This window comes from Centrocercus urophasianus, unplaced genomic scaffold, assembly GCF_019232065.1.
Source record: "Centrocercus urophasianus isolate 14NV4802_14NV808 unplaced genomic scaffold, USGS_Curo_1.0 seq_10, whole genome shotgun sequence".
NCBI lineage: Eukaryota > Metazoa > Chordata > Aves > Galliformes > Phasianidae > Centrocercus > Centrocercus urophasianus.
The window spans coordinates 1,029,376-1,053,245 of record NW_024884142.1 but is presented as its reverse complement, the minus strand read 5'-3'; the positions used below and the strand labels follow the sequence as shown (position 1 = coordinate 1,053,245).

At 38.3% G+C, this 23,870-nt stretch overlaps 1 protein-coding gene across 3 annotated transcripts in view; it reads right to left on the bottom strand.

Moving 5' to 3' along the window:
• Positions 1-8,294: 8,294 nt before the first annotated feature.
• ATAD2B (ATPase family AAA domain containing 2B) overlaps positions 8,295-23,870 on the bottom strand; it is a 69,675-nt gene continuing 54,099 nt past the window's right edge. For 2 of the 3 annotated variants that reach the window (XM_042829794.1, XM_042829803.1), the window contains exons 25-28: positions 13,250-13,942; positions 11,461-11,588; positions 10,260-10,388; positions 8,295-8,575 (exon numbers count right to left, since the gene is read on the bottom strand). In XM_042829794.1, coding sequence (XP_042685728.1) covers positions 8,534-8,575; positions 10,260-10,388; positions 11,461-11,588; positions 13,250-13,942 — 992 coding nt within the window. In that variant the 3' untranslated portion in view covers positions 8,295-8,533. The remainder of the gene's footprint in view (positions 8,576-10,259; positions 10,389-11,460; positions 11,589-13,249; positions 13,943-23,870) is intronic. The other variant, XM_042829809.1, reaches the window with a different exon arrangement.

Sequence of the window (23,870 nt, the reverse complement as noted above, 5' to 3'; positions counted from 1 at the left end):
TTCAGCTCATCCCTTTTCCCCACCCTATAAAAAGCATAGTTTTATAATAGCTCTTACAGGTACCAATTTCTCTACAATTTTGGGAACCTGACCGAAGCAGTCCCTCATTTGTAATACAATGGCCTCGCGCTGGCAGATAGCATCAGAGGAAGGATCAGTGAACTGAATCTGAAGGTGATGCACCAAATGTTTTAAGCAGTGAGAACATAATGCTCGTTATGCTCTGCCAGAAACATTGGCCCTCCACGCAAGTAAAAATAATCAGCTCTTGCAAAGCAAGCCTGGACTTCAGGACCCATTGGAATTTCTGTAGCCGTTCTGTTTCCATTAAAAGAGATCGTCTTTTAATAAGTTATTTACTTCCATGTCCAATGAATGCATTGTTCCATTACAGTGTTCCATTACTTGCTGACACCAAGTTCAATTTTACCTACTTCAATTTATCCTCAGCCTTTCTGCAAGCTGCCTGTTTATGTGTTGGAACGTACAAATGTCACATACAGCCTTGCCAGGGAAAAGGAGGAGTAGAAATGTGGCAGAGGGCGTTATGGAACGACTCATGCTCTGTTTCCCATTCAGAAAGACACATCCTATGGGGATTAAGATACCATTTCCAGACTGCATACTACCTGCAAAGGTAGCCCAATGGCTTTCTCTAGTAGGTAACAGTTTTCAAATGCAGGAGGGAACTTAAACCAATCCACTTCAGGAAAGCCTTAAATGTCTTTAGCCCTGCTGAGAGTCATTTTTAATAACACTTGGAATACCTGGGTATTTCACAAAGAGTGCTGAAAATACAACAGTTGTCAAAGGGGCATGCTAAAGGACTCAGTAATTATAGGGCACTCACCTGACATCAATCCCAAGCAAAAAAAATGGAAAGATGGTATCTGACTAAACTGATCACAAATCAAAGAGGCAAGAATAAACACGATGATTTTAGAGAAAACAGGCCGTATCACACAAACCCGATTTCACTCTCCATCAGAATTACACATTTGATTGATAAAGTAATAGATTCTCAACAGCGTGTGACAAAATACTTCATCTCTCTCACTGTACAGCATCCAGATAGAAAATAATCAGCAGGTTAAGAATAGGTAGATTGAGGAATATCTATTCTGCTCAAGTACTTCCCATTTGGTATTGTCTGAGTATTTCCAGTATTTCCAAAGCTGTGAGGATCCTCTTCTTCCAAGTTCTTAAAGGATAATGTTGAAATATGCCATGGGCCTTTGGAAAGATAGATAAGCAGAGAAGAGAACAAGGACCAAACAAGTCAAAATCCTTCTGGTGGCTGCTCTTGCTAGCTGGGACCACTAAAGCAAACCTTGCTTTCATAAAACTGAAGACCATCTCACAGAGGTGGGAGTGAGGAATTCTGACATTCAGGCTGGAGCCCAGCGTCGTGAGAAGCTGCAAGCTGGACAAGAATCAAGCAAGAAGAGCTCCTAGTCCAATTTCAAAGTATAAAAGGACTGCATTGATTTTTGGAAGTGTAAAGAGGGGATCGGTGAGTGGGGATCTGTGATTTTAGTTCTAAATATAGCACTGGTGGGACCAATGCAGGAATATCACATCCATTTCTACTGTGAACAAGTGTTTCAGGAGATGCTGAAAAATTGACCTGCTGCAAGAAGAGTCACAAAAATGACTTAAAGGCTGGAGCAAAGGCAGCGAGAGCCATAAAGAGCTCATTCTGCTCTGCAAAAAGGCAGAGAGGCTCCAAAGCTATGCTGCAGTATTATCTTTGGGAATGGGGGGGAAAATAGATACGAAAAGTTCATTTAATCTCGAAGAAAAAGCAAAGACAAACTGTACGTAGAAGCCAGATAAAAGCAAATGAGGAGTAAGGCATGGTTCTGGCAGTGAGCTTAACCTCTCAGTGAAAAGCTCGAAGCACAGGGCAGATGTACAAACTCAACCAAGCCTTTGTTTTGCCCAACAGGAATTAGGAGACACCTGGGCACTGAATCGTTTGTAGCAGAGCATCAGATTCAACACACCAATGCTTTCTGCTGACGCTGCACTGTGTGAGTGGACCTGAACTTCTCTCACAAATGGTGAAATGCTTAAATCATCATTGGCTGTCAGAGCCACGAGTCGCATCCATTTCCAAAATTTATTCACGCGTACTGAAGAGGTTTAATAGTTAAGATTTATGCTCAGTTTGTGATTTGGTGCTGTTTCTGAATCTTAGGAAAGTGAAGGGGTCTTTTTTTATCTTAAAGCTTTCTGCCATCCGCTGAAATTAAGAGAACAACTCCTAAGCACTCCAGCCCTGGTACACATGCTAACCATTCATTTTAAAGCTACTGTATACGGAGTGTTTCATGCACATGTAGTCTCATAAGCTTACATTCCTGGCACTCAAGATGCCGACACAAAACAGCTAATACAAACCATCACATTGAACACGTAACACTTCCTTCACCCAATCTAAACTTTTTATACCGTCACAGAGAATCACAGAACTGTGTGCTTTGGAAAGAACACTTAAAGGTCATCTAGTCCAACTCCCCTGCAGTGAACAGGAAATCTACAGCTCAGTCATTTTGCTGAGAGCCCCATCCAACCTGACCCTGAATGTCTCCAAAGATGAGGCACCCACCATCTCTCTGGACAAACCTGTTCCAAAATCAGGTACGGTGTTCTTCCAGCCAACTTCCACACAGGAGGTATCCTACAAGACACAGCCAACACAATGTGAGAATGTGAGCAAGCTCTCTGTGACAAAAACAGAGCTGGGGTTTAGGAGACACTGAACAGTACTGAACAGATGAAGGAACATTAGTTTATCTCCTCTCTGTAGCAGAAAAACTCAGTTCCTTAGCAAATTCATTCACTTAACACTCAAATGCAACAGATTTTCAAGGATCTTCTATGTTTTTGCCTGTGCTACACAAAGTATTTCAAAGGAAGCCCCTTTGAAACTTCCTCGCATTTCCTTCATCCCAATCTAGAGCTGAAGGCTATTGGTCTTCTACAGACTCCCCCTCCTGCCATGCACAGCCAGACACCTCCAGGTTATAGGAAACGTGAAATTTCACACTGATGTAAAGGCTTTTTCATCACAATGAATAAAGCTCCACAAAAAACAAGATGACAAATGGTGTGGGCGTTCTCAGCAGCCAAATTCCTGACTACTACAAGACAGAAGTGAACACCACAAAACAGGAAAGGAACCCATCACAACATGAACATCTCCACTTCTGCAGCGTGCCCACACCCTAAGTGCTGCAGCACTGATGTCCCAAGTGCAGACTGAACGTGAGGAGCCTCCTAGCACAGAATAATCCAAGAGCACCTTCTGTACTTGAACGCTGAAAGCACCTTTATTCCAAATCAGCATCCAGTCATTAGCAAACCTTGATAAGGATGGCCAGGTTTACACTAAGATTCCACTGGAAGTGGTGAATCCATTTTAAATCTCAGCATCTCGTCATATTTTTTTAAAGTATGGTAACTCTCCACTATCGAAGCGAGCCTCAATGTAGCATAACTCAAATGCATCCCAAAAATAAGTGGAATTTAGTAGTAGTTGCAGACGTTTCCTGGCGTTTGGTTAAACAGAAATATGTTCCCTATGCAAATGATAACTCTATAAAAAAAAAATTTACTCACCTAGAAATTGAATGAGGCTGAATTAATTGAAGTTAAAGTTTATAATCCCTGATTTTTACATAATAGTTACATGACTGCAAGTGATGCATAAAAGGGGGAGAAAAATGAAGTGTGTAACTTCATTAATCAGTACATAAGTTTACTGATTTGGCTTTCAGTGTTTAGTCACATGCAGCGCCAGTTTAAAACTCCAAATACTGCAAGTCCCAAACAAAATCCTGCCTGAAACAGAGAACAAAAGAATCTCGTTTCTAATTTATTTAAATAAAATATTTGAGCAGCTTAAAGGAAAAAGGAGATGTGCAGCACTTCAAATTTAGAGCAGTATAGGAAAATGCACATCAAAACTGCACTAAATGCAGAAAACAGGAGAAGCAAGCAGGCTTGAGCAGCACACATTGGACAAATAAGGGTGCTGCTCCAGTTTTTACAAAGGCTTTATTAACAGCACATGAAACTCAACTACTGCTCGCTTAATTCATGCTTCTGAAGCACCAGAGCTCGCTAATTTTCCAAGAAATGTTTTTTCCAACGCCCCAATAAAGCACAGTTTTGTCTCTTTTGAATGCTCATCTTTACCACCACTGCCAGAAATTAGGCCTGCCACTGCTTCCTCCATTAAGGTGGCCATCACCACTCATGAAAACAGAACAAGAGCAAGCCCTCAGCTCTGCACTCTTTGATCAGAGCCTGCAGATTCCCTGGACAGTGTTGGGTGTCTGTAGGGCAGCAAGTCTCGTGGCCTTTAGATCCAACAAACCTATCCAAGCTGACACGGAATGAGCCAGGCTCCAACCGATCACCTCGTTCAATGAGTGCTTCCCCACATTCTACGTAAGATCTAACTGTGCAGTATTTAAGAGTCAAGTCAGGCATGGAAAAAGTTGCTACCCTCTTTACTTAACTTATAGGGTATCTTCCAGGAACCCTATAGTTTGAGGAGCAGAGAGGAAAAGAGGAAGAAGAGCCAACGAGAAGCCCTACAGATCTGTGCAACGCTCTGTGCCACATTACACAAGTTACCAACACTTAGCTCTGGAAAAATTGCCAATGTAGACCTAAAACAAGTGAGATGTGGGTTGATCCTGAATTTCCACAACCTCTGACAGTTTTGTTAGATATAAATGATCTTTTTCTTAAAAAAAAAATAAAAAATAAAAAATAAAAATAAAAAAAAATTAAATTAAAAGTAAGGATAACTATGGTATTTAGGGAAGAATGAGAAAGTGTTTCCTTAAAGACCTCTAACTAGAAATTCTGGTATGACTTGCATACCATAAGCAGCCCTGGGTATCTTCCCACAGCTCAACATGAAACATTTCCTAAGCAAGGAGCTTGAACTCATAATTACATTATTCACCTGGCAACGTACAATGCTCATTTCCCTTCTTCAGTCAAAATTAATCAGGACTTTAATGGACAAACACTTAAAGCAAGAGTCACACATTAAACCACCGCAAACAACAACACAGCAAGATCCCAGAGTAAAACATGTCACCTGCGACCACCAGGGAAGTCTGTACGAAAAGACTGCAACCAGCTAAGAGGCAGAATTGCTTTTAAACACAACGTTCTTGAAGGAACTTAAAGCTGTGTTTTCTTGTCATCTTTATTCAAGTATTTCACAGCAGTTATATTACAAATTACAGTAAAATGTTCAAAATTTCCAGAAGTTCAAAAAATTAAATAACTTACTTCAAACTAACGTAAAATGAAGTCAAACTGCAAAACATCAATTTGAACACAGTTCTGAATAAAACTATAGAATTCAAAATATACCATAGTTGATGAAGGAAGTCTACTTAATCCACCAAGTAGACACACGTTAATGAAACCAAACAGGACTCCCCAATGTCTAAATAACCCAATGTACAGGATACAAAAGATGCAAGTACAAGCCCAAATTCAAGCTTATGTTGTGATTACAAAATAAAATAAAAATAAAATAAATGACTATCAGCTGCAGGACCTGCCATTCAGGAGACTGAAGGATAAGCCACAGCTGACCCACCAACCCACCAAAACAAACAAACAAAAAAAAGGAAGACAGGATATTACAAAAACCAGTAATCCTATAAATACATTGGCATATGAGGAAATCAAGTAACAATACAGAGGACACAAAACAAAAAATAATTAATCACAGGTGAGATTCAAGCTTGCAAATACAATCAACTCCATAGCCATCAACTCCACCCAAGAGCAACTCCATCTCCAGTACAGCCCCACCAGCCCACAGAGAAACCTCCTCTCTCATGGGTAGCCACGTTTCATTGACCCCAGGACTCACACAGGAGTTTATTTGCAATTTTCACAATAAGAAACAAGGAAGAGAGGTCAATTTGTACAAATTCTTGCCAGTGCTATATGGCAAAAAAAAAAAAAAAAAAAAAAAATTAAAAAATTAAAAATAAAAACATACAAAGAGTAAACAAGTTTAGACCACATGGATAGATTAACAGCTGCTTTAACTCTAGAACCACCAGACATCTGTAAAGGAAAACAAAACTGAACTGTGGTTATTTGGGCTACGAAGGCGGGTATATCATTTTATGTAGGCTGTCCACTACCACATTTGAAATCAGCTACTTTTCTCTAAACAACATGGCAGCTCCCCTATTCGCAGAGCCGCCTCTTAAGATTTTTCCCAATCAACAACTGACAGTAAAAATTTTCCTTTAGAAACATGACTTTTCAGAACCATTTTTAATGCCAGGCATTAGCTTAAACTTGCATTTTACACTCACTGGTGACTAAACTTCTCAACTGTTTTAATTCATATAAATTTATTATCGTCTTAAAAACGTATGCAGTTTTATCTTCCACAAGTGCTGCTGTTACTTGAACAAAAACTCCTTTGAGTAAGTGAAACTGGAATAAATATTTTTAAAAAATTCTGCAGCAAGAACCTGAGACTTGCAAAAAACCCCTTTATCAGAAACTTGCTACAAAAAATCTGCTACATTTTATTTAATCAAATCTTAAAGTTTGTAACAATTTCCATCAAAATACAAAATGCTGTTAATGTACCAGACACAAAAATATCTCAAACAGGTATGACGCTAATAAATACTAAACAAAACGTGAAAAAAAATCCCCTAAACAAATCTGAGATCAAAGAATCTCATCTAAAATGTGTTTTCTGCTTGTTTTTGTTGTTTTTAATCGCACTTTCCCACCTAAAAAATACAGCGATTCTGCATGGGTTGCATTTAGGTGTAACTAGATGTACAAGAATACCTAAAACCTTTTTCTGCCATTAGCTACAAAGAAAAACAGTGGCATTCAGGGGAGAAATAGTTCCAAGACAGAATTATGTTGAATTATAATATACAAAGCACTTTGGATTACTGCAGTAGCCCAAGGCCCGTGTTTGTTTCTCTGCAGTGGTTTACTACTATTAGCCATAGAGGTGGAGACAAGTACCTTAGCTTCAGCTTGTAAATGGGAGCAGAGCGATTACAGTCCTCAATAAACACTGTTGGTAACTAAAATACAAAAAGCTGAGGTAGCTCAGTATCTCTGCAGTAGTCCAAGACTGTTTTCTCTAATTAAAAACTAATCACACTGTGTTGCATATTTCTGGAAAGACACTTCCGCAGCTACGTAGGGATACGATGGATGGTTAGAGACAGTAACACCAGCCAACTTCTCTACAACAGTTTCCACTTACATTTGAAAGAAATCAGCCCAGGTAGCATCTTAATACCGAGCTCGTGACAAAACTTTTTTCTTGAAACTGCCTAGACTGTTTTCTTCAGTTTCCAGAGAGGAAAGATTTTGAACTACACAATTCAGACTGGAGAACTGTGGTCCGAACAGATCGATTTGAAAGGCTGTCCTCCAGTCTCCTGACATTAACAGTGCTTTGCATTGACCGAGTCGTGAAGCCTACTTTAAGTTTGACTTTCAGGTGAGCTTGGGCTCCAGGATTTTGACCGACATCTTCTTACCTGCACTGCACAGTCCAAGCTATATTACAAACACAGAAACCTGCCAGTATTAAACTGGCTTTTCTTAAAGAAACTCCAGATGGACAACAAAGGAATGGTGGGAAAACGCTTCACTTTTAGCAACACGGAGGAGTTTCACTGTGTAACTTGTTTCTAAAACAAGTCTGTATCAATGAAAAAGAAATTTCACCATTTTGGTAAAGTATGTGGCTTTTTCAGCGTGTCTTAGTTTAGTTCTGTAGAGTAAGACAGGCATTATAGAATCATAATACTGGCTGCCATCCAATGAAGAGAACACAAATACGATCTACAGATCGTCATTCTGAAGAGAGCTTTCTAACATTGCCATTTGCTATAATCCAAACCAATTGATTAGCCTTATCTTTCTCAATTGACTAAAAGGCACATAATAGGCAGTTCTAGAGAGCCTCATCTTCAAATTACTGTACATCCAGTTACTCAAGATTTCTACCACAATGCATCATTGCCTTCTTTAGAACAGATTTTTTTGTCCATTGCCCCAGAGAAGAGAAAGATTGGAAAAAAAAAAAATAAAAAAGGTTGCCTGTTTAAAAATATTCAACTTAGATCTGCTCTTTTCAGTTCTCTCACGTATGTTGGTCTCCACTTTGCCTGAAGTTTCACCAGAGATAATGCATGTAGAGTGAACAAGAGCAGAAGAGAGAACAGTTTCTGTAGCACCAAAAATCTCCAAGGTGTGGCATTGTATTCTTTATTTATATCAGATACAACTATTTGAAGTTCCGTTTGGTTCTTGTAGGCTGGTTGGTTTCAGGTACCTGAGACAATAGCACCAAATTCAACAGAAAGAAAAAGAGAGAGCACTTAAGACCAAGGCTCTGCACATACTTGGTGCAAATGGAAACTGAATGGCTCAGAGGACTGCTCTCCCATGAGCAGTTTAAGAGAGGACAAACCCACCCATCTTGACGAGTTCACAGGAATGTTTCAAACACATGAACTGTTCTTTCCATCTCCTGCAAAAAAAAAAAAACACAGAACTTCAATTATACACAAATATAGAGAGTGAGAAAAATAAAGTTATATTACATCATCATATTCACTGAGGCATCACTGTTTCTTTTCTTGAAATCCAAACAAGTAGTTCACAGGAAAGTAGAGTCATGTATATAATTAAGGTACTTGATAAGTGTTATTAAGAAAGCATTGTGATAGCACACGGCATGAATCCAGGTCTTACTGCACATTTGAGCTATTGGTATCTTGACTGTAAACACCTAACTGCATGGTTTGGAGAATCAAAGTAAGGATCTGTCTCTGAAGATTTTCTGCACAGATGTCCTTTTAATCTACATAATATTTGGCACAGATTTCCAGCACACTTTCAGGTGAAGGTGGCAGAGGAAGAGTATAAAAATGGTTTAAAGTATTTTGCAGGACAATACCCTATGCTACAGCCTCTACAGATTTTGTAATAAAATATTCATGGAGAAAAATATTCGGGGTCCAGGGTTCCAATTAGAAACTAGCAATTGTTGTCTCTTTATCAGCAGGGTTAACAGTTGAATCCCAAAGTTGATCTGAACTATTCAGCAGTTAGAACAACGTTGCTGGAGGGAAAGCATGTCCACAGTTATGATCAGTCTACATCAGTGGTGAAATGACCCACTTACTCCTGATGTATACAGAAGGCCTTTGAAATGAAAACGCTTTAAAAGGAAATGCTGTGAGCAGAGCAGGCAACTGCCCTACATCACACTGTGCAGGACTTTCCCAAGACCATCAAGAGTTTATTTTCCAATTCAGAAAAAGCTTGCATACTTTCAGTTTTGCGGGAAAGTCCCAAACAGCAAACTGCAAAACTGCATGAAGATACTTTTTTTTTGGCTTAATAACACAAATGCAAGCAGGGGCACAAGAAGCAACTGTAACCTCTAACTTCAATGTTATTTGTGCTGCTAAATTTGGAAACTTCTGGCACAGGAATTGAATTATTCCCATCAAACAAATAAAGGTTAATAAAAAAAAAAAATCTGTCCACAGTTTAAACTTATGGCTCCAGAAGACGAAGTATTTTCACCTAGGTTCAGCAAATCAGTGAAGAACAAGGAAAGGGATGTTTGGACTGATACATTCACTCACTAGGAGGGAAACCTAATCTAGTGAATGGTGTCCCAGTCCAGGACAGGGAAGTTGGACAACATTATTTTTAAAGGTCCCTTCCAACCCAAACCATTCTATGATTCTACCCATAAAGCATTCCCAACATTATTTTTACAGACTTCCATATAAAATAGCTACAATCAAGCTTGTTTATCAGTGCTGCACAAGAATAATGAAAATTAAGCTACTTAGTTGGAATAACATTTTGAAAGCCAAGATGACCACCTGAAAGCTCCTGTTTCTGTTCCATTCTTACTCTGCTAGCAAATGCACCTAAATGCTGCTGCATTCTGTCCTCCTTTTTCTCTGTTCTTTTAGGTTAAATTCTTAATCCTTTTCTGAGGGAAGTATAAATGGAGACAATCTCTGTTTAAGTAATTACTATGCTACACTTTCTTCTGCTCATAAATACACACCTTCCTCTATGTCTGCTTAGAGCTCTTATGTGCTAGTACAACAATAAAGTCATAGATTAACTATTCTTGGAAAACCAGTCTCACAGAAGTCAAATAAATAAAACAAACTGTGCAACATCACCTCTATAAGTTGTGATTTGTCATAGTCTCTACGATGCCTGTAGATGCATTGGCTGAGGAGTGAATACAATCTCTCAAGTTGGTCAACAGTCAAGTTGTCACTTTTCTTAACCACTAAATAAAGCAGTTTCTGTTGGAACAAAGGGTGAAGTTTAAAGAACTTTTATAATCTTTTCTTCTTTTGCTTTTCTTTCTTCTTCTTTTAAGGACAAATTGGAGCAATCTGCTTCTGAAACTCTACTTTACAGAGATACATAGAAGCAAAATGGACCAAATCTGGCTATTATTAAGGCCAGTGCTTCTATATTAATTCAACAGAACTCAGCGTTTATCTTACTTCTGTATTTACAGCCATGCTTTTCTTAGTGTTTATGCATAGCATAACCAGTGCATTCTTTGCTCTTCTTGGAATTATACTTAATCCTAGTGCATCTTGGTTGTTATTATTGTTGTTTATAAATAAAGCAAACCATAAAAAGTGTCTTGATAGGTGAACACTCAAGAACTTTTGTGTTGACATGAAATTTTAAAAGTACCAAATGGAAACACATCTGGGATTCCACAAATGTCAAACAATGATACAATAAAAAGCATCTGTAGGGAAAACGTGTAAAACTGCTGATAAACAAATGACGCACAGAGCAAAGGAGTCTAAATTTCTTCATAGGTCAAGCTAGTTTCTACCACAGAAGATGGCAAAATCTGTTTCAACTTTGCTTAAATTTAGACAGAAGTGAAACAAAATTAACTAGCAGAGGTTTGACCTGTAGCACCAAAACATTAGCACAAATTCCAATTTACTTTCCAATTCCTTAACATTCCTTTCCACCAAGCGTACATCCACGGGACAGGAAATTATATGTTAACTCCTAATTACCAGGCACCCAGAAATTTCTCAATTACTGACATGCAATTAGCACATAAGACTATCATCAAAAGCCACAATTAAAATAATGGACTGCCATGTCATCACTGTATTTGTAAAGGTAGTAATAATGGGACCATAAGGTTTCAGCAGTTTTATTTACTTTTCCTCCAAAACAAAAACAAAAACAAACAAAAAAAACCACTGATCAACAAGTCAGAGGTCACAGGTGCCAAACTCCTACTTTGTAACCAAAAATAAAAGGAAATTTTACTTTATGACACAGGAAGGAAACATTTTTCATGTTACAAGTCAATTTATTTTTCAGTTCCATTACCTTTAGTCTGTCATGGTCAACAACTACAGAGGGTAATGGATCTGATGGTTCCTCTGGGGCATGCTCCAGACTTGCAAGTTTTGACTGTTCCACAGTGACTTTTCTAGTTTTCTTACTCTTGAACATACCTGTAATTTAAGGGAGGGGAAAAAAAAAACAGCCATTAGTCATGTCAGTCACACAAAATAAACAGCTTCCGTCCCAGCTTTGGCTTGATTTTGCTGGGATTGTGTGAACCAGGAAAGCATGACGTTGCCAGCTTGCAATATTAATCAGCTTCACAGAATTCTCAAGGTTTATGAGAACTAAAATCACAGTTCATAAGACACACGAGAAACACATCACCTTCAAAACTGAACTCTGAAGTCCCAATAGAATATTGCATGTCACTGGAAATTTCTCCTATGCATTGTTTTTGCTTAACATCCAATTACGTGACTTCCAAAGGAAGTTCAGATATCCAGCTAACTCCCGAGATCTTCCTAAGAGATTCAAAATTCTCACTTTTCCTTTTCAAAGCATTCCCTGTTCTCATCATCATAGTAATTCCTATCACAGTAATTTTGACATCTGCTCTACGCCCAAAACTTCACCTTTTGCTATGACTTCTCATTTCATCTATCTCCATATTAAAGCTGCTGTCCAGTCCTGTTGCAGAGAACAAAATATTTTTAATCTCTTGATGCCATCCCTACACTTATTCATTGTCTTTCTCCTCTACAACTATTTTAAATTGTTTTTGTTCTTTTTTTTTGTTTTTGTTTTTGTTTTCCCTAAGGACCTCCCCTTACTTACAATCATCCTTAAAGTATTCAAAACACAATATTAAATTCAGAAGTCTAATGGCCCTAACAGACTTCATTCTCTTCTTCTGATAACCTTAGGAGCTTTCCTCAGCTACACTCCTTATCCTTAGAGAAAATGTGTATACACACATTTTCAACGTGTATACAGTGATATTCTCATAATTCATCTCTCTCATTAAAGCTCATTTATTTTGTAAATCTCGGTGCTAACTTTTGAAGTAAAGATTTCACTCTTTTACATAATTCTGAAAAGCTAATTAAAAAGGCAATCATGCATAAGGCTTTTATTTATCTTCCCCGAGGAAACTATGTCTCCTCTCTTCAAAGGACACAGTCCCTTCTTTTATGCACCACCAGGATTTCCCTTCCCTTTCTCTTATCTTTTTGTGGCACTACTACTGCACTGGCTGTCAATCCAGATATTTACTCCATTAGATAAACAATGCTGTCTCTGGCTTTTGCTGACTTGAACTATTTTAACTTTTGTTATGAGCATACACTTTTTTTTTTTTTTAAAGGAGACATTCAAGATTAAATACATTCTATATTTCTCTGGTTTTTGATCTAACTTAAATGACAATTTTTATGACAAATTCCACCAAAAAACATCAAGGAATGTATCATCTATACCAAAATACATAACATACCATACAGTTATTTATATTCATCGATAACAGTTTGTAAACCTTGAATTGTAATGTAAATAATGTTATCACAATACTTACAATGCCTCCCCCCAATAAAGCATTAAAAAAACCAGAATACTTTAAGTATGAAGATAAACTTATTTGCTTAAGATAATGTTACAGCAAGTCAACAGTGAACTTTTAATTGATTTATGTGGAATTAAATGGTATAAGCATAAGTTTCAAGTAACTAGGCAGGAGATTATAAAATATAGTAAGAATTGTAACTCAAGTTGTTACGATTAAAAATACATACATTAACATGGACACTAAATTGACACTGAGAATAAACTATACCTTCTTTATCTGGTTCAGCATCTTTAGTCTCAAGGTCTGTGCTCTGTAGTGTTTTTCCATTATTGCTGCAGTGTGGTACATCTGCTTTCAGTAAATCATCTCCTTGGTTCTCACTGCAAGGTTCTGTTTTGTCCTTTGGCTGATCTTCAGAAGATTTTTTCTTGTCACTAGATCCAGTGCTGTTGTCATTGGTTGAAGCAGCATCAACTGATTCCACTTTACCATTATGGCATGCTGGAACAGGTATACCCTCTAAACTGTGTACAGATGTCTCTCCATTTACACAGTCTCCTTTCAGTGTAGAGTCTTTCCTTAAATCCTTTTCAGCATTCAGAGTAACTCTCTCAGTTATTAAGAGAGATTCATTTGAGCTCTCTTCTTCTGTAGATGCAAAGTTGTTTTCCTTTCCTGATGTCCCATTGTTAAGCCTCTGCTCTGCATCTATATCCATAATATCACAAGAGGATTCATCATTTGTCATAGAGAGATCTCCTATTTCCTCCCCATTCTCCTCAATGCAGTCAGTGCTGATTTCTAGCTCACCATTTTCCAGCAATTTACTGTCCTCTCCATGATTTTCATCGTCAGCAAACTTTGCATCATCTTCATCTTTCTTTAAATTATTGACTTTCCTCTTCTTAATAATGCCTTTGCCCCACTGTGAGCGCCGTCTTGACTTTCTCCTTATTCGAACTGAATTGCAAGGAAAAAAAAATTTAGATATGCAAGTCCTTCCCATTAAACAGACTAGTACATTTGAATATGCTGTATCCTACTCAATGCCTTTTATACACAGTACATATTCATTTGCAGGAAAATCACTCAAAGAAAACAGCTAAGCAATGATGTAGAACTCAGCCCCCTTTTTGTAACACCAGCTACTTGAATGCATTATACAGCAAAAGAGATGGAAGTAAAACCCGTGGACTGATAGATAATTCATGTTGGAGGGTACATCAGGAATTCTCTATATCAAACTTCTGCTCAAAACAGGGTTAGCTATGAGGGCAGATCAGGTTGCTCAAGGCTTTATCTAGTCAAGTATTGAAAAACTCCATAGATGCAGACTACATGACCTCCATGTTTCTTCTTCTGATGCACAATTGTTGTGCCAAAAAAGCATTTCGCCTTACATCCAGTTTGAACTTCTCATTTCTATTTATCTCCATTGTCAATTCAAACACATCTTCAGTTATTAAGTCACCTAAGGAGTAATCCTCTCCTTCACCTCCTGTTCACTCTCAGCTCTGTACACAAGGTCACTGCACTGACAGAATGTGGCTTTAAAAGAAGAGGTCTTTTTTTTTGTTTTTTTTCCCAGTCCAGACTATTTTAGCAACTCATTCTACAGCAAGACCTGACAAACATTTGCATTTATGCAATCAGTCTGCATGAAGAACAGAAAACAGCCTCTTAAAAAGAACTTACTAATCTAGCATCATCATCAATATCTTTCTCTCACTATATGCAATTCAACCTGAAGCAACACTGGTACATGATCCTTTTTCCATTACTCCATATCCATACTTTTTTACTTTATCTTTTGCAAGAGCACAAGTAAGACACAGCTCAGAAGACTAAGGAAAAGACTGAGAAAAATGGAAATGCCTATATTCATTTTAAGGCAACAATGTAAGCTGTTCATTATTTTGCAAAGTTGCAGTCAAGTGTTGATAACTGAACACGCTAGCCAATACTTAGCAGATTAACAACTTCTCCATTTCAAAATGGGGACGTGCTGAGCACCTCCATAACGTTCCTGCTATTCGTAGGTTGCCTTGATTTATGGGGTATTAAGTCCTAGGCCTGTAACTGCCAGCTTCACACTGAGTTACAAAGATCAGTGTTTATTAAATTGCTTTTAAGATGCAAGCACTATGCAGGTACAAGCGTGGAGAATGAAATGACAGAAAGTCACAGAGCATCAGGCTCAGCACTGCCAGCTGGGCAAGAGAAGGAACCATCCCGCCAGCTCTCTGGTACAGCCTCACCTGCAGCACCGTGCACAGTTTTGGGTACCACAACAGAAGAACATGAAACTATTAGAGAATATCCTAAAAAGGGCTATGAAAATGGGGAGGGGTCTGGAGTGCAAGAGGAGCGGGTGAGGCTCCTTGGTTTGCTCAGCCCAGAGCAGAGGAGCTGAGGGGAGGCCTGATGGCGGCTGCAGCTCCTCAGAGGGAGCAGAAGGGCAGCGCTGAGCTCTGCTCTGTGACAGGGCTGAGGGAACGGCATGGAGTGCACCAGGTGGAAACCTGCACTAGATTTCATTATCTACATTCTCTTTACATTTATGGGGAAAAAATAAGGCGTTGCTAAGGGTGTAGATGTTAAACTAGATGATCTAAGAGCAATTTCCCAACCTTAATGATTCTAGGACTGACATGGACCCGATAACCTACAGTCCAAAAAGCAAATAGGAGCTAGCATTGGGTAAAACTCATATAAAGCTAAAAAGCAAATGCTCGTGGATTGCTACTAAATAATGAACTTAATCTGGAGTTCCCTCTTCCCTGCTCCACGTTCGTCTTCTGCAGGACTGTTAACCATCCAGAGCAGCATCACATTCTTTTTATTTTGCAGTCTGTACGGTTCATAATACATTGAAGTTCTCAGTAACAGAATGGGGTAATCACTTACAGAAGAAAAACTCGGAGTTAACTTTAAGAAAAAAAAATTAGCAGAGCATATACAATTGCAAGTTAATGCATTAACACCTTTTCAATTACTTCTTTCAGAACTACTCATCTGAAATGTATCATTGATAGTCAGTCTTTTGGCACTATTTGTGCCAGAGGCAGTAGAAATACTATTGTCAGAGGAATCCTGCTTTTTAGAACTGAGTTTCTATAACTCAAACTATTATAATACCAATTATTCACACATGAATACATTCACTCTCCTTCTGAATTGCAGAACTCCTCTCTCTATAATCTTCACATAACCTCTATAGATTTGCCAAGGGGATCCTCACATCAGTTCTAGCTTCCTTCTGGTTCACTTTTTTGTAAATCATTAGCCCAGCTCATGCAGAATTTTAGTAACACTAAATACATGTTTGACCACAAGTCCCATACATTACACTTATGTATGAATTTGATGTTAAAAATTACCCTTCCTCACTCATTAATTTGTGCTAAACTGCAGTTTATGCAGAGAGCTTCTTAAAGGACAATGCAATACAGTGTAATTAATCACTGAATGCAAGTTCACCCTACATTTTCTTAAAGCAGTAAGTGGGGCTTCTCAATTCCTCTGTTCCTACCTTGACACAATCTGCTGAAAGATCCCTACATTTAAGGCAGATTGTATTTTCTGCAGGAGCAGCACAAGTTAAGTAAAATGAAACCTACAGCAGACTTTTAGAAATCCTGAATCCTCATCAACTGATAGGTTCCACTTCCAAATTTTCATGGCAGATACACCAAGACAACAGCTGATGAAATAAGCATCTGTATCATGTGTGGTGCACACTAACTTTGTCCAGAGCAGAACACAGCTCTTCAATACTGAAGTGACAGCAAAAACCAAATCCAAGCTCTTCCAACCATCTGTAAGCATTTCCAAAAGATCCAGAAGTAACTGTCACCTTACTGTAAGTGTAACAGCCCTGGTGCCTAACAAGTTCTCTTTACGCTGCAGAAAAGTAGCATCTTTATATGTCTCTGGACTGCTTCAAAGTCCACCAGAAAAATGTGAGTAAATATCAATAAAAGATAAAATTCACATCCATCAAACAGTAGACACAAAGAATTGCTGGGGATTCAAATCCAAAGATGACTCTCTCCTAGCAAGCAAGATCACAGTGGATCTAGGTTTTGTGTCTGTGGTATCAAGAACCACTTGATTCAATGCACAGGTCAAGGTTTTCTTCCACAACCAAAATCCCAAGGCTCCTTCTGATGTCTTGTGTATAAATCAACTCAAAACCCTGAGAAAGCAGTTATTACCAGTAATTTTGCTTTCTTCTTATGCAGCATGCAGAACACATACGTATATCAGTAATTTAGATGCTTCCAAAAGCTCTGTGTTCCTTACCAATAGACATGGAATAGCCCACATCAAAGTTTCTGGAGTTTCAAGTCACAAAGTCCCGAACTGCAGACAGAGGTAAGCAAGAAAGAACAGAGTACTGTTCCACAATGGCTTAAAACACTAAATGAGGTGCCAGCTTCCACCAGCAGACAAAGCCATTTCTTCCTCCAAAGCCAGCTATATTACTCCTACTACTATATCTGTGCTGGTATTACTGTTCCTGCAGTAAAACAGATAAGGAAACTAATCTGTCTGAAAGTCAGAATTCTTTCCCAAACATCTTCAGTTCCCAAATTGAGATTTCTAGCTCCCAAGCAATGGTGCTCACTTACAACAGAGAGTGGGGACATGCAGCCACCAAAAAGTAAGACTTATTCACTAGAAATCTTCAGCTTGACCAGCTTGAAGAGACTGCAGAACTAACCCCTAAAAGCTACATCATTTTCTTCACTTCTATGAAACACATGAAGATACTCAAGACATGGACCTCACAAATACTTAAAAACAAAAACAACCTGCATGCAGCAACATGCCACATACGGCCACCAACAGCATATGAACTGCTAAATGAAGACATACTTGAAGAACCTGGAAACTTCTCAGCAAAGTGGAATCAAATTCCACAAGAAGCAGTGGAAATACGTGTCACAAAACAAGCTTGGCTGCAGCATCCTCAGTATTCCCCCTCTCTAGGCAAATGCTATCCCTACCATTCCACCTGACACTCAAGCTCTTACCAGTACTTCTCCAGAAACTGCTCTCAGTATCTTCCGTTCCACTGCAACCCCAGCTGAGTAGTATGCAAGATACACTACATCTCAGGTGTGCACACTCTGTCTGGCCAACATGATGTTTTAATCGATCAGCTCAGAAGGCCAGGCAGAACAACTAACAACCATTTTCAATCTAGAGCCTTTTCCTTCAGCAGATGCATAGATTTATTCAGCTAACAATTTTCACAAAACCTGCAGGAATCCAATCTTTTAGACCTCAACTCCTGTCAAATCTGTCTGAACCAGGCTAAATGATTCAGAAGTTATTACGGAACAGAGATGGACAGAGAGGATAGGTATTATTTTCTTGGGAAACCAAGCTAAAAATATAATTTACATGAAATCAGAGTAATTATGTTAGCTAAGTACATGACAAGACAGTCACACAGGAAGATTAAAAAGAAAAATGAAGTCAGAAGAGAAGAGACAATCAGATTAATATCACCCGTGGAGATCAGTTTTAGACTTTCCACCTCTTTAGCTCTGCTCATTTTCCTTCTGCTGAGTAGCTTTTTTACAATAGCAACTATTACAGCTATTTACATTTTTGGTACATTTAGCTGGTTCTTAAGGACTACTGAATGACATCTCTGCTGCAATGGAGCTGTGAACAAATGCAAGGTTATTCTGCAAATCCATAAGTGGAGGACAGGCTCCCACTTTACATTAATTAAAATGACATTTGACAGTTTACGGCATTCTCTTCTATCACAGATCTGAAAGGTTCACGGCTGCTGGTTGGTTTCTGTGACAAGGAGGCAAAGTAAAACAAAAACAATAAATTGCTTAAAATGGAAGTGAAAAAATGAAAACCAACAACCCATACAAGCATATACAGCCTTAATACAAGCGTATAGAAATTTATATAAAATCCTAAAGAAAGCAACCACTGCTAAAGTTTCCAAACAGGAGGAAGAAGTAACATATCTAAAAAGTCTGAAAACTTTTCTATTGCATTACTGATCTGTACCCCTCTTACAGTAAAACCAATTTAAAATTTCAGAACTCAACAATATTTTTTTCTACAAAAACCCTCTTTTCACCACATTTGCAAAAAAGGAAGAGAATGCTTTCAGGCAAACCTTGTTCTTAAGAGAGGCTGAGCCATCTTGGATTACTGAGTTAGAAGGAGATGAATTACATGAGAATATAAGAAAAGCACTGATTCAGGTAAATTGCAGGACTGTTTGCCCTCTCTCAGGGCAAAGAGAATTAATTCAAGAGGCAGAGTATTTAACAGTGATAAAAAAATTTCTTTGCCACTAGGTACCACTGCATCCAAAAGCCTGGTGGGATTCCAAAGAAGAATTAGCAGCCAGGATTTATAAGAATACCCACAAATTCAGTAAATGGGATTTTAAATTAGAGGAATTACAAAGCCTATGGGTTTAAAACAACTGTTAACCAACTCAGAATCAGCTAAGATAGCACTTTCTTTAAAATCAGGTATTTTTACTCCTCTAACTTCCTTTGCAATTTCCTCTCAAAGAGCCCAGTTGAAGCCAGCGTCAGATACAAATGCAACTGCTCCCACCCAAAATGCACGTTCTGGAACTACCAAGATAGAAATGATAAAGAGACTGTTGTCTCAACTCTGAGTAAAAGAAGTTTAGAGGAAGTTTTTCCCCCAGAGGATGGTGAGGCACTGGAACAGGTTGCCCAAGGAGGCTGTGGATGCCCCATCCCTGCAGGCATTCAAGGCCAGGCTGGATGTGGCTCTGGGCAGCCTGGGCTGCTGGTTGGTGACCCTGCACACAGCAGGGGGTTGAAGCTAGATGGTCACTGTGGTCCTTTTCAACCCAGGCCATTCTATGTTTCTATGAATAAGACGTTCTCAAATTCCAAAGAAGCTTTTTTAATCATGCTTGTCAAGTCGTATTGATTGCCTCCATCTTAGGTGCATTGTGAGAACCAATCCAAGTCTCTTTGCAGGTGAGCAGGAGGAGAATGGGAACCAGAAGGAAGTAAAGGATTCATGGTTTTGACAGGACATCAGCTGCTATGAGGAATTTAACATGAACATCTGGTGGCCGTTATTCTGCACTACCCAAATTCAGTGGTAACTGAGACAGTACTGTTAAAATAATGAAAACCTTGAAGCATCTGGTCTGCCATGTCCTCTGGTAAGACATAACTGCATACATTCACACAAATGCCCAACGTACAGCAATCACTGACATCACTGCATCACAGAGGTCAAAAGCAGAGGCAAAAGCAGTGAGAAGTAGACAGAATGACCGAGAATGAAACAGCTTCTGAGAAAGGGGACAAACAAGATTTTTCTCCTTTCTTAAAATACTTTAGACACAAAACTAGATGAAAATACTTATTTCTACTTTATAGGAGCCCAGATTGCCATTCAGCAAAAACCAGGCAGAAGTGCACAAAATGATATTTAATTAGTGACTAAGTTTTCTGCAGCTGTTTTTTTATTTCCTTATCTGGGGGTTGGTCTCGATGATCTCTAGAGGTCCCTTCCAATCCCTACCATTCTGTGATTCTGTGATCTCCCATCCATTCCTTCCACAGAGACCACTGCTCATTTCCACTATTGGGAGAATTCAGCCTAGGGTCTACTTAAAATTCATTTTACAAAATATGATCTCAAACATCTCTTGTAGTTCACATAACACAATACATTCTGATTTCTTCTCTCTCCAAATGCCATTTTCACATTGGCCAGCTATCGTATTTATCATTCTGCATTCAAGACACTCCTCTAGAAAGGAAGCAAAATCTGTAGTCTGTCACTGTGGTGCGTTATTGTTAAATAGTACAAAAAAAATGGTAAGAATGGAAAACTAAACTTCCCCATGCAGTTTATTTATATGTAACGTTAAGAGAATAAAATAACATGGCAACATACTCCATCTACTGGCAAGATGCAGTAGTAGGACGAAGTTTTACTATACAGCATCAAAACAATTAAAGAGATAATATTGCTTTGCGTGCTAACGCCTATCTAAATCACTTAGCAATGATTAATTTAGAACACAAAACTCCACACTGCTGGTAGTTTCTTCTTCCATACATACACACAATGGAGAAGTCAGACTCCCCTCATTTGTGCCCAGTCCTAAGAGGCAATGGGCACTGACTGAGAAACAAGAAATTCAATTTGTAGTTAAAAAATGTACTGTGAAGGTGGTCAAGCACTAGAAAATGTAGCAGAGGCACGTCATGGAGCCTCCATTCTTTGACATATTCAAAACAGAATGGAATACAAGGCTGAGCAACCTGCTCTGAGCAGATGAGTTGGGCCAGATGATCTCCAGAGGTTCTTCCCAAGCACAGCAATTCTGTCATTCTTGGATCCTGCAATTACTTACACCAAGCTTTTGGCTTACATCCCACTGTGTGGGAACTTGCATTTTTCCCCAGATCCGCAGTCAATACTGATATATTTTAAATCAACTCTGGCAGAATTCTACCAAATGAATTCTAGCAATGCAATACTTCTGAAATTCATCTATATTGTAATACAGAATCTACTGTAGGTGTTACCTCAACAAGGAATATGAAGTTGCAGATTAAATTTAACTGTACGTTTTGTTCCACATCCCTGATAGCCCACATGGGCTGATCATAGGAAAAAATGTGAAATAAATTAGCAAAATTAAATACATCACAAAACAATAGGTAACTACAAATCTAAGTAACATTTCATTAAAAAATATGTAAAGCCTAGAAAACAACACGATCTGATTCTTTACTGTATTATCCATGTATTAAACAGAAATTTAAACTTGGCAAGGCTGCTACACTATCTGTAGACCACTGTGTTTCTAGTGAAAAATGCCTGACAATATTTTCTTTAAGGTTCTCAAACAGTTTACTTGAATTAACTCTTTTGAAGCCATTTTCTAAAATACTACAAAGCTCCTAAAAAATAATTTCATTGAGAAAACAATATCACAATTGGTGATTACAAATAAAGAATAAAAATGTAAAAGAAACAGCATGCTAGACCAGCCCCCCACCCCCACAAAAACAAACAAAAAAAAAAAAAAAAAAAAAAAGGAAAAAAATGAATTCAAAAAGGAGGGGAAAAAGAAGATTTTCAGTATTATTAATGGGCAAGTAAAGTCTTCCTATGTAATTAAAATATATCACTGTCCTTGCTCCTCTGCTTCTGCAATGTAGTTTAGTCTTTGAAAAATATTAGTTCTTGACCATGAAAAGATTCTTCTGCACCTCTAAATCATCTCTATTCTAAAATCATTTAAACTACTTTATTCCATTTATACAATCACAATCTGCCATGTAATTTTCTGCTATTTGAGCTCCCTTACCATCTGCCCAGTTCTGCTCTCGCTTTACTCCAAGCTCCTTCCTCCAGTTCCTTTTCTGCACTGCCTCTCTCAGTTTTTTTCAGTCTCTGCAGAACTTACCACATCAATCAAAATGTGTCCATATAACACCCAAATCCCTTCTACACATTTCTGATTGGGTCATCAGCTCCTGGTTCTCCCTCTCGACCACTTGATGCAGGACACTACTCCTGGATCAGCTACCTTTCCCAGTCTGATCCTAAAGAGGCAGATATTCACTTGATGGCAGTCCTAAACAACAGTCTCCAGTGTTCTGGGTTTTTTTAAACCATCTAAAGCACCAAAATACTAGCAGAAAAGGTCCATTAACACTAGCTCTTTTTCTGTTTACACACAGTAAAGCCAGCAAGTTCCTTCAGTTGATGGCTGTAGTCTCGAAACAAGTGCCACTGAACGCACAACAGAGTAACAGAACAGACAGAAGAGTTTCTTTATATACAGTACTGACCAGTAATGGCTGCTATCTCTCTTCCTGAGAGATGTCCAGCTTAAAAGTCTGTAAGCACTGCTGTCCGCTGTATACAATACAGAGCCAGGAAAGATCAGTAGGAGTGACAGTCTCCACTGTGGGTTTCATAGGAAGCTAAGAACACTGAGAATCCTCTCTCTCCTTTTTGCCAAACAACTCGGATCGACATCATCAATTTCTTATATAACAGTTTAGTTGAGCCATAACTCTGTGTGATTGATTTTAATTCTTTTAGCAGAAGAAATTACAGCTCTAGGAAAAAAAAAAAAAACTATACATACGTAATTAATTAAACTATTTCACATCAATGCTATCATTCACACAAACAAAATTCAGCTCTGGACAGTTATCTCCATGCCAAGAAAATGCTCTCACCAGGAAAAAAAAAAAGAACAATCCGGGAGAAGAACAAAAGCCAGGGAAAATGTGACTTTCCCAACCCAGTCTGCCTATTAAGCAGCAATTTTCCTGATTCCACACCTCCAGCAGGGAAGCCAGGCACAACAATCAGCATCTCTCTCATACACACCATTTCTTAGTATTTTCATGTTTATAACAAAATTTACTGTAGTGTATTTACCTGTTCTAATCAACTCACCTCTTGAAAGTAATTAGCACTGCCTCCAATTACCTACACCACAGTTAAGTAGTCACAACTCTTCATAATTCTAGAGACTTTGACCAATTAATTGGACTAATTCAGTAGGCTGCATCAAGAGTATCTTAACATCCTTCAATAACAGGTTGAAAACCAAGTACCATAAATGAAAAATAGCTGAATTTGTAACTACTTTTAAACTTTCAGCATAACAAAAAATCAGTACATACTGCAAATAGGAAGTGACCAGTGTATGTGAGAGTATAAGGCAGCATGCAGGTATGTATCTATGCAATGTCAACATAAATGTCTATAAAATGTCAATATACACACCATAAAGACTCAGTCAATAGTTAAAAGCAATGAGGTTACTGAATAGTAATAATAGCTCTTTAAAATTAAATATATAAAATAC